At 37.6% G+C, this 12,004-nt stretch overlaps 2 protein-coding genes across 2 annotated transcripts in view; one reads left to right on the top strand and one right to left on the bottom strand.

Moving 5' to 3' along the window:
* The window catches only part of LOC131778757 (uncharacterized), a 49,558-nt gene that overhangs the window by 17,276 nt on the left and 20,278 nt on the right, over positions 1–12,004 (bottom strand). The gene's annotated exons all lie outside the window — the stretch shown is intronic.
* Positions 1,114–11,151, top strand: LOC131778808 (FAD-linked oxidoreductase DDB_G0289697-like). The gene is made up of 8 exons (XM_066164784.1): positions 1,114–1,357; positions 2,984–3,094; positions 4,121–4,301; positions 4,867–4,960; positions 5,442–5,618; positions 6,629–6,825; positions 6,933–7,089; positions 9,038–11,151. Exons 1-8 carry the CDS (start codon positions 1,163–1,165, stop codon positions 9,267–9,269), a joined length of 1,344 nt encoding a protein of 447 aa, XP_066020881.1. The 5' UTR covers positions 1,114–1,162; the 3' UTR covers positions 9,270–11,151.

The following is a 12,004-nucleotide window of genomic DNA, read 5'->3' on the forward strand; positions in this document are numbered from 1 at the left end:
TTGTCAGTGTGATCACTTTGGCAAGAGTAGTCTAGAAATGAACTGATGTTAATGACAATCACATTGTCACTGTTAATAACAACAGTCATTCAGAACTTGTCTCAGCCGGATGATTACAGTTCATGACTAATTGTTACACACAAAGAAAATTATCTCTTGTAAAATGATTGCAGTAAGTACTAATTGGCAATTTATCTATCTTACAACCATCCTTATAAACCAAGATGACATTACAAATGTTCTGTCCTTACCATACATGCAGTTTTATGAGCAAGATAAATATTCTTCTCATCATCAGAGAGTTTTTCCCATTGCAATTCTCCTCTTTCTCTCGATCTAGAGTCCCCAGACTTGTCAATTACCCTGTCTTTACCATTATTTAAACAGCAAGAAGAAGTTGCTCTTGTAAATTGTGATTTCCTACGACCGCAAGGACTTAGAAAACCATTAGCTTGCGAGGAGATAACACCACCAAAATGTCGGACGCTATAGATAAACGACTGTAAAGGAACGCCACGTCTAAGCATGAGTAGCTGTCCTTGGGTCAAAGATAACTTAACCTGTGCTTGAGATCGATGAGGAGATCGCGTGAGGTAATGCACGTGACTGTAAAATTTTGTTTACTCGTGAGTAAAGTTTACGTAAAATCAACTGTTCACGTTTTTTCTTTGATTTCACGTGTGGAGGTTTCGATCACTAAATTCACAATTTAAATGTTTCTCAAGTGAACGGCAATACTACTTATTTCCTCTATTCCTTGACTAAAGTATTCGGTAAATCACACGGCGGTCAGCTAGTTCTTCTCAGATCATGTCCATGTAATTTTACCGGTAAATTTCGCAACTTTGCGCGGTTACCAAGGTCTCGATTACGTGCTCCAGTTCATTTTAATTTCGCATCATTGGTCCAAAGAAAACCAGAAGCATTCAAAATTCCGTTCTGAACTAAATTTTCCTGTTGATTTCTTATTTCAAACATAATCACATCCGAGTAATTCACAGCTCGCGCCGATACCATTTTCATGGCAAACCTATATTGCGGCAGGGGGCGGGAAAACAGGTGCGCGATGCTTGATGGTTAAATTAGTTTGCTATGCCTTGTAATAACGCCTGATTAAATTATTAGTTAATTTGGCGGAGGTTTCGTTCGGGCGCTGTCCAGAATGGTCGATTTTTCTCCTCTGAAAGCTGTTCTTTCCGGGCGTGTCATTGTTCGATCAGAAAATGCGAAAGATTATCAACGGGAGGTTGATGAAACATGGAATGCCGCTATTCGAACGCGCAAACCGAGTGCGTTTGTCCGTGTAGCGACTGTGGAAGATGTCGTGAACACTGTCAAGTTTTGTGTAAAAAACGAGGTAATGGAAAAAGTTATAGGTGAAATTTATTCCGTTTACACCTTTATACTGGAGGAAAATCTATTGCGATTTATGTAATCAACTTTACGCTTAGAGTTTTGCCTCCACTTCTCGAACGTGCACACAAAGTAATGATACCTGTATAGTTTCAGGGCGCGGTAGCCAACCCTCTGTACCATTTATTTAGCGCCAATATGCTTAAGACGGTTTGTACGACTGAGGAAAATTAAATGCACCAAAGCCGGACATGAAAACCACAAAGAAAAGGAAACACCACAACTCAATCCTTGAACCCCTAAGATCTAGAGTGTCCAGCATCTAATTTCCCCAGACAATATCACTCCTGAATTACACATGAAGGTCATAAGAAAGAAAGAAATGATCTCCAGCAAAAGGAGCTACTAATTTTCAAACAAATTCTCATGGCCAGTACGGTGGAAAATGTACCGAGACCTGTATGGAGAATATGCATACTGATATTAAGGCATGAACGGGTCAATACCTCACCCTACTAACAATTGCAAATTAGAAACTATGATCCTACAACTCTTCCTGCACCTTGCACCCTTCTCTGCTCTTCTCATCTGTGCCAGAAAAATGATAATATATGCTAATCAGGATTATCACAAATTACATTGTGTCTTGAGATGAATTATCATGATAAATTGAAATATGAATGAAAATATAATTGTAAATTAGGTTAATTAACTATTATCAACTGAGTTCGGCCCTTTGTCGGAGCAAATGTGGAAGGGCTAATGTTTTACTGTCCCACCAACACAGGATAACAGTTTCCAAATGCCAAGTTTACAAATTTCACTGGGCTTTGGGACATAATCCTTGTCAAATTTAGAACAATTTTTGTTTTCTATCATTTCACATTTAGATACCTGTATGTCACTTTTGTTAGAAAAAAAAAGGTATTCTCTCAACAGTGGTTCAGGTGTTGGACTGATCCTTTGTTACACAAAGTAATGTTTCACAAATCAAAGTTGCGAGAATGAATAACTTCAAGAAAAAATACTGAAACATGCATAAAATGCACATTTTGCTGCACATTGTTCAAAATGCATACAGGCACCATGTAAATAAATAATGCTATGCTTAGCTTCTGCAACAGATGACTATCTATGACCTGTACATTGAAAGAGAAACTGTATTGCCTAACATTAACTCTGAGTGTTCATGTTTTCTTAACACATTTATCCATACATTCCCCATGGTACTGACAAAGAGTATTCACTGAATATAATCAAGAGCTTCTTTAGTTGGCGATCAATTCCTTCTTTCCCGTGTTTAACTCAGCTTGATACTGTTAGGAGAAATTACAGGGAGGTCACTCAAAGAGGTTAAAGGGTCAGATTTGTACACTTCACAATGTGTTACTTTGTCATTATGGATGACATAATTTTGGGAAATATGAAAATCAAAGAAATAGGCTAGAGGTATTGCCTTTCATTATTTTCTTTGTTTGCCAAGATCTGCAGTCTTTGTTATACATTTGCTTTTTTTCATTACAACTCCTTGTTTAGTATTTAATTGTTAGGATTTGAAATCATGCCACTAATTTTTATGTCATTATTACACCTCTTTGCTTGAAAAATATGTTTGTGGTATATTTTGCAGTTGGACATGTGTGTTTGTGCTGCAAAGAACAGTGATTTCACGATGGCTGATGATGCTGTGGTTATTAATCTTTCTGACATGAACAGTGTAACAGTGGATGTGGAAAAGAAGGTATGTGTTGTTATAGTCCTACTGCACTAACTAGAGTATAAATAACACGTGAATTGAGTACTTATACCTGACAATATTTTACAGTTATTTGGATTGCACTTGAATCACACTTTGCATCTAATTATACTCTACTGCATGCAGTTGGATAGTATATAACTTACAAGACATTTTGGTGTTTGGTTTTGCTGAGTATTTTAACTTGTTGTTTGTATTCTGACTTAAGGAAATACTCAGCCATACCACACACCATAAGTTCTAACAAAATAACATACATTTCCAACTGAGAATGAACATTAGGTTGTCATTATTAGGAAAGGTATGTAACATTTTCTTATAATGGAAACAAAAAAAGGGCAAAACACTAACAACATCCCTATTTTAACTAACTTAACCTTGCATTGCAACCTTCCTTGTGACATAAAACTGCATAATTATGGAACAGTTTGTGACCATATTTGTTAACTCAAGATAGTTGTGTAAAGTTGCTGTTTTTTTGCATGCATAACAAAACTAGAATAGACTCGTGCAGGTGTCCAAAATATTCCTATCTAGGAGCTTGGTGAAGTTACAGGCTCTTAGGCTTAAAATACATAACCTTTGACCTATCTCAAGCCAAATTCTGAGAAATAAAATTTTAGAGTTTGCGATCTTTGAAACTGTTTTATCTCTTGACTTTTACAGTGTTCTCCCTTATTTTAAGCATGACAGGTAAAATAAATTTTCAAACTAGTAAAGCAATCCTTCTACCTGTTGAATTTTCAAGAATTCCAAGCAATTTTAAACAGTAATAAGAGGTTCTACAGGCGGTAAATGTTACCAGTTACCACCTGAAAAGGAGAACACTGCTTTTATGATGTAGGCATATTTCACAAGGTGTCAATTTTGTGATTGTGCAAAAAAATTTTGTACACTGAGTAATTTAAGTTTTGCACTTTTTGAGTTAGACCTACAAAATTCCTAATACCAACCAGGTACAACTGTAATTACCCTGAAGAAGCTCACCTGCATCATATTTCACAATTTCAGGTTGTTGTCGTGGGTGCTGGTGCAAAATTGAGTGATATTGACAAGGAAACAGTACGTCATTCACTGGCAACACCCCTGGGTAGTTATTCTCAACTAGGTGTGGCAGGGTACACTTTGCTTGGGGGAACAGGTTTCCTGAGCAGATCCTTTGGCTGTACAGCAGATAATTGTTTAGAGTTTGGTAAGTCTCGATTTTGGAAACCTCAGAAATTTAATATGAGATATTTGCTTTGTATGTTTGTGACTCAAATTTCTTTTTGGCTTGAAATTTTCTCATCATTCTGATGGTCAATTATCATCATTGATTGTAGTATCATATAATCTTTAACAAAGAAATAGACGAATTAGATGGGTTTGCAAAAATGTAAACCCTCGTTTTGAAGAGAAAAAAAATATTAAATTGTTCTTTATTCAAGCACGAATAAGCAGTTCCGCAACAATGAAGGAAATCAAAAAAGCAGGTTATGTTCCCATTCACCACATCATGGACCTTTCTGGAAAAAAAATGTATTAATTTTCCGAGTCCAGAGCCACACGAAAGACCCAAGGCTAATTTGTCAAACGTCGCGTTTGAAACCCTGCTACTGTCAAAGAGAGAATTTGGCTATCTGGTCTTGTAACACAAGTGCATTTCAAATAATTTTGTACTGTACCATGCAACAACTTGAAGAAAGTATTTACCTTATCCAAGTTGTTAAATAGCACTCCACAAAATTGGAAATGTTGTTTATGTTTTTGTTCAACAGAACTGGTCACGTCTTCTGGAGATGTTATAAGAGCAAGTGAGAATGAAGATCCAGAACTATTTTGGGGAATGAAAGGTTGTGGATTCAATTTTGGGTAATCTTCAAGATCACATTGTTAATTGTACCTTATATACAGGCTTAATTCTAAATTAAGAAGAATTTATTTCATTTTTTTGCTAGTTGGAAAACCGTTCGATGGAAATATCAGTCTGTCATAGATTTAAAGCAAATGTCCGTCACTTACGTTTGCGAAAGCTCCAAAATATGACATAAAGTGCAATAACATTTCTATTATCCGCAAGGAGAATACGGGTTTACTGTAAGTCTTTTGAAAGAAATCTGAAAATACGGAAATGATACGTGTTGGTGCAAATGTTTGATAACTCATTGTATGACAAAATCAACTCACGGGAAGCTGAGGTTTGAATGTAGTTTGTCATCCTCTAAAAGTTCGCTTAAGTTATAACAAGACAGCTTTTACCTTCTTTTACAACCTTCTGCTTTTCTCGTAGCGTAATGCTGTTCACTGTGTCTTTCCCATTGGTTTTACAAATTCTGTTGTTGGTCCTGTGTAGGGTCGTTACGTCCTTGAAATATCAACTTTATGACATTCCAGAGTTTGTCATCGGAGGAGATCTTTATTATCCCATGTCTAAAGCAGCAAGCGCTTTCAAGATTATCAGAGACTTTGTACGCGAGAAGGAAGATAATCGGCTGGCTGTGTATATGATGTTGCACTTCAAGCGAAGCGGGTGAGTGCTTCAAGAGTGAGCCAAAAATAAGATTCTCAATTTGAGTACGACTACTTTAATCTCACAAGGTAATTTGGTGTCAACTTTGTTGATAATGTAATTTGGCCATTGCAAAAATGTTGTAAAGGTGATGTCTCGACAAAGGGCTAACGCTCGAAACGTTAACTGTAGAAACTCTTTACTTTGGCCAATTTACATTATCAACTCAGTTGATGAAACAAACTTTTCTTGTGATGCAGTTTCGTGAAAAACCTACTTTTTTGACTTTTTCACTCTTCGTGTCTTCACAATATTACAAATTATTATAGAAGGAATTGACGACTAAACATACTAAGAAAACGCAGTAAAATGTTGGAAAAAAAAGGTAATAAAACCTAACAGTAAGGCACCATTTTGCAGAATACCTGTACTACTAAGTAAGAAAAAACATTGGCGCGGCTAAAAATCCTTTTGGTGTGTGAAGATAAAACCAGATAATAAGTTCTTCATCAGACATCCAGCGGTGAAAACAAGAAGAAACTCACCCCGTAAACATACCTCACAGGATATTATTGAACATTCATTGCATTTAGCGAATGTACTCCGCGCAAGCAGCACTTAATAAAATTTTATCGCGGGCCACACTGGATGAATTTAAGGTAATTTAGAAAAGAGTAAATTATCGAAGGGATAAAACAGTAAAGACACTGACAAAAGAAAGTACGATGTTCATCTTGAAAAATCAATTTGAATTCAATCATTCATTCTTTTCATTCTATTCGCTCTGACGATGGGGTAACGCTCGAAACGCCAGCTTAGAAACTCTACGTTGGCCAATTTACATTTTCAGCTCATCTGATAACACCAAATTATCTTACAATAGCCCCAGCCCCCACTGACGCAGTGGGGGCTGGGGTAACACCAAATTATCTCGCAATAGCCCCAGCCCCCACTGTTTCTTTACAAACTTACCCCAATTTTTCATTTGGATGTATTTAAATTGAGGCAAGGTCACGTGATCCTTTCCTTAGACCGCAAGCTCTCTGTCGCTTCTTGTTCATTGGTTCCCCTAAGGAGGGAGGGGCTCTACTGATGGAGCTGACAGACTTAACAAAACCGTTAGTGAACAAAGTGAAGCCTTTACCATTGGACGAATTCCAGAAGAGTGGGGACTGGATGGTGCAGAGAGGAATCACCTACTACGCACCTATGGGCAATTTTGTCGAAGGTTAGTAATACTCCTCATTAATCGCTTCATGCTATGGAAACCGGAATAAGCTACAGCTGGGTGAAGCACTCGGCTTGAGTAGACACTTAACCTTTATCGTGTCACAGAACTCACCGATGACGGCATTGATATCATCTTTGATGGGGTCAACCAAGCGCCTGATTCACGCATCATCACAGGCAGTAACATCTACATAACAAGCCTTGGTGGGAAAATCAAGGAAATACCGGCTGAAAGTAGCCCATACCCCTTCAGACAAGCAGAGTAAGTGATAATCACTGTAAAGCCGCTCTTGGTTTTGTATCATTGAACGCGCAAACTAATTCCTATAATCTACGTTAAAATTAGTACAATTACTTGTGCCACGCTTTAATCGTTTCTAGCTACTGCACATGCGTCATGAAAGTGCTTTAAACTAATGTTCATATCAAATTTACAGCGTGAAAATTGTACGTTTTATTTGGTTTAGACGAAAGAACGAAAACCGCTTTTGATTTGCCATTCTGCGCCTTTCTCCCCGCCTGTGTCTTGCCTCTTATTTCCAGCCTTTTTGTGTGCCACTGTATTACTTCTCGTTACGCAGTGACGCTTGTTACATATAACGCCTTTTCCATCAGTCACAGTTCTTTCCGCTCTTGTAACTCGTCATATTTTTCCCATCTGTTAAATTTCTCTGGCGCCCGTCACATGTTTATCACTATTTCATCAGTTACATTTCTTGTCTTGCTGATAGACTGACAGACTCTTACTTCTTCTCACCTTTCTCTTCAGTTACTTTTCTTATTCACATGTCGCGTGTTTTCTCCTTTTCAATCTGCTACATAGCTGGCGAGCATGTAGCAGATTGCGGTGTTTAGTGTAAGTAATGTTTCGTAGTCTAATGGCTTATCCATTCCAGGCATTTCGGACTCAAGCACCGGCCAAGGTCTTTATTTTGTGTTCTTAAGACATCCTAATTTTACCAAAGTACCGCTCCTATGAGATTGAGGTTTGGCGAAGTCTAAAATCCCACATGATACTTGATAGAAGATTCTGTTACCCCGACAGTTTTTCTTGCAATTTTTAATGCTTTGTTTGCACTGTTGCAAGACAGTGTGCGCGAGATATAATCTATGGTTACACCTTTGGTGTTTATTTAGCAACGCGTAGAGGTGTGTCGCCGCGTTGTTGCTATCGTTGCGAGAAGACCATCATGTCTGCTACTTGCCAAAAATAATAGTATACTTATCAGGACCATTTTGCATCTTTCTATGTCTGAACCGATGAGTTATCTTATTACTTAGTTGCTGAAAAGACTCTTAGGACGAAATAGATTCTCATCGCTGCTAATACGTTGGCTTACTCTGTCAAATTTTTTTTGTGGCAAAAGATGCCAAAATCGCCACTACTTATGTCACCTCTGGGCAGATTCCGTAGCTGCAACGAACTATTGAATCATTCAAGAATCTCACCCGTATTTTTTTAGCCGTGCGCCGTAGGCGCCTGGATTAAAAGCCATTACGTAATTTCTTTGATCGTGGTTTTCATTTTTTGCTCAGTTTCGTTTTCGCCTTCTGTTAGCTTTTGATAATTAGTCTTTTATTGTATGTTTTTTTGTTTGTTTTGTATGTTAGGTCTTATCTGCATTTTGTCTATTTGGGTTTCTTTAATTATTTTTTGTTAGTTCACGTTTGAATCATCGTCAGGTCAGGTTTAGTTTGCGTCTGTTTGAGTTGAGTTCAGGTTTATTTCTGCGTGATTAAGTCACACTAGCTTTGTTTCGTTTTGCTTTGTTTCGCTTCGATCGCTTCGCTTCCTTCTTGCTTCGTTGTACTATGTTTGATTCGATCGTTTTGCTTTCGATGGTAAAAAAAATAAATATAAGTGCGTAAAGACATCGGGTTGGTTATTTAACAAAGTTTAACCGTTGTTAACAAAACCGCGTTGTAAACTATCTTAAATTTAGCTTAATCTTTTATCCGAAAATTTGTTTTTGCGAACAGTGTCAAGAGGGCCGAAAGCTAGCAGTTAAAGGATATATATTTCATGAAAACAACTCTCTTATAGAGAATCCCAGAGGCCCACTGCTTGCGGGAAACCGCGGTTTGGGTTAGACCTCGTGTAAATAACCGGCCTATTGTGACTACAAGGCTTTTAAGGGAACCTCGTTAAGATTTTTCAACTCTATCCTTGGATGTTGAATGCCACGATTTGTTTTTCTTACACGTAACAGATACTGGATTGGAATTGTAGCTGGGACACCTGACTCCAATTTCTATGAAGATGTGAAAACCTGGGTGGACAGTATGGACAATCGACTATCCAAATATGGTATCTTCCCATATGGCCCTGAGGCGGAAGAAGAACATGAAAGAATCAGGGCGTTGAAAGTCAAATACGATCCCGAAAACGTCTTCCATCACAACTTAAATATCGATCCAAAAAAAGGGATTCAAAAGGATTAACTGTAGCACAGCCCTTTTTTGTTTCCGCACATATCGCTGAATATAGTGCAGTGACTTAACTAGAATGACGTTAATTGTGGCTCTCTATTAAGATAGCGTAATGTGCAGATATAGTCTACAGTTTTCGGTGGATATTTGTTTCACGTTTGCCATTTGCCTTCTTGCACTTAAGAGTATACTTTTAAGAATATCGAGAATCGATGGACAGTCTCAAAATATTGGATTTCTAGTTACCTTTACTCGACGCGAAAAACAGAATAATATATCCTTTCACTGAAGGCGTGAAAGAAAAAATATGAGTCAGGACAAACTTCTTTTTCATCAGCCAAACATTACAACTCTAGTTACTCAGTGATTGCTCGTTCACCATCGCGGCGTTCAAACTTTGGAACAGTTAACGCGCAAATATTAGCTGTTATGAACTAACTACTTAAGGTGGCTCAATGAAGTTTTAGCCTGATTACGATGCGTACGTCGGCGTTGTGTTTTCATGGAAAATCTTTGAAGATCTTCGCTAGAAGAAGACTATAAGTATATATGCTGTCGAAACGTCGTGATTCACATCCGAAGTGACAACATCGTGAGACAAACGATTGTATTCTCTTTTGAAAGTGTTATTTACCGCGATGAAAAACCGCAACCTATTTTACGAGATCACTAACTGTTACCAGAATCTAGTAAACAAAGGTTGAACTAGAGAAATATGTTTTTATTCGTCTTGTCACGAGCGTAGGACTGTTGTTAATATTCACATAGAGGTTTCTGTGTTTGAGCTTAAGCGCTGCAAAGGAAGGTGCTCACCAGCGGTAATTTGGCCTTGATTTTGATTTTCTCAAATACGCTTCGATGAAATATTCCACAGTTTTTACAATTTGTGACATTTGTCCTGCCGATCTTTTGTTTACTTAGAAAAAAATAGGGGTTATAAAGGTATAGTTTCTTCGCTTCTTGCATATTTTTTCCTCCTCTAACTTAGCATGGGTCTCATGAACTTCTCATTAATTAGCGGTAGATAGAGCACAAATATGTTAAACGCTCAATTAAATGTAAGGACAAACTCAATTAAATGTTCTACAGAAGGAAACACGATGAATTCCACTCAAAATATTTTACGTCTTTCTCTCAAATCATTATGTCATTAAATTGGAATTCGCCAAGATCGATTTTTGAGCATACGCAAACGTTCGAATCTGTAGCCCTTTCGCATTCTTTCGCCCGGTGTTTTCTTTTCTGTCGACCCCTTTTTCAGGTGAAGAAGACTCATGAATTTATTATGGGTATGTTGCTGAGTTCATTACCAGAAACTGCATTGTCTTATACACCTTTTGAAATAACAATCGTGCGATCATATCGAGCTGCCAGTTTTGTTGACATTCCCAAAGCCCGCGCTATGTTCGCATCCATATCTCGCGCGGTCAAAACCCTACGGAGCCTCCTTCCAGAGGGATCTAGCCGCCTCTTGCGTACAGCCCTAACTTTTGTATACAATAATTATTTTTATTGATGCAATGATTAACACAAGTACTTAGAACCTTACAGACAAACGGAAGTTTAGGCCCGTGTTCAAGGCAACAAGGTGACAGATTTACCACTTTTAATACCCTTAGAGCCTATACCATTTTATTGGAATTTTATATTTAATCGACATTTTATTTACAAACATAACCGATATACAAACAAATTTTTTATACAAACTTGCTTTAAACCATTGATAGTTCCTTTTAATGGTATTATTGATATTATCCTTTGTAAAAATCGTGTAATTCAAGTTTTTAGTCGCAAGTTATCAATAAACTGAATATCACTTCTCTATCTATCGATTACAATTAACTTATCAATTTGTATTTCTTATTCTTAAATTTTATTAAACGTTGTTAACCTTGATTATACCTAATTATTTAACAACTACTCACTGGTGGTTATTTACCGAGCCGCAAAGCGGCGAGAGAATAGAGTAGTATTGCTTTCGGTTTTTATATTTTCTGCTGAAGTTTGTCGCATCATGCTCATCTAGCATTGGTTGAGCATTGTTACTTAATTCTGTGAGTGTCAGAAACGATATAAAATCTTTGACCATCGATGTGTCTTTTACGATAAACATTTGAAAGACCGGACCAACACTCAGCTTCTTAAAATAACTGAGGAGAATGTGCTGCCTTTTCCATGACATCTGCAGTGGTTAAATATCCTAGTCTTCTCGGATAAGGACGATAAACCTCAGGCTTCGTCTACAGCATCTTCTCGGTACTAGTTAGGAGGGGAAGTTAAAGAGCCCACGCACTTCTCGCAAAGAGTAAGGAACGTAGCTCCCGCCGCTGTGGTCTGGCCTTGATTCCGAGATTAGGGGCATTTACATTCGTTGTCTTTAAAACATAGTGAAGATGCCTTATTCTTTTAATTGCATATAAGGTAGAGGCAATATTTTTACAAACGCTCTGTATATGACAATTCCAGTTTAAGTTTTGATCAATATGTACCCACGCAAAGCGATTTCGTGGAAGGAACCTGCATCACTGGATGGTCATGTATCATGAAATATAGTATTTCAGAGATAGTTGGTAGCCCCTGCCTCGATGCAAGTAACATGAATTCAATTTTTGTTAAGTTAAGGGTGATTTTATTAGCAGCTAGCCATAGGTGGATCCTATTGAAATCGTCAATCATGAATACGCTTTAAGTCTCCATTTGCATGGTATAAACTAGTGTCGTCAGCATACAGACTAGGTTTTGAAAAA

Source organism: Pocillopora verrucosa, chromosome 4, assembly GCF_036669915.1.
Source record: "Pocillopora verrucosa isolate sample1 chromosome 4, ASM3666991v2, whole genome shotgun sequence".
In the NCBI taxonomy this organism is placed as follows: Eukaryota; Metazoa; Cnidaria; class Anthozoa; order Scleractinia; family Pocilloporidae; genus Pocillopora; species Pocillopora verrucosa.

Coding starts and splice junctions, on each gene's coding strand:
- LOC131778808 (XM_066164784.1), top strand. CDS start 1,163: ATGGTCGATTTTTCTCCTCTGAAAGCTGTTCTTTCCGGGCGTGTCATT. Junction 1,358..2,983: donor AGTTTTGTGTAAAAAACGAG/GTAATGGAAAAA, acceptor TATATTTTGCAG/TTGGACATGTGTGTTTGTGC. Junction 5,619..6,628: donor TTGCACTTCAAGCGAAGCGG/GTGAGTGCTTCA, acceptor TCCTTTCCTTAG/ACCGCAAGCTCTCTGTCGCT.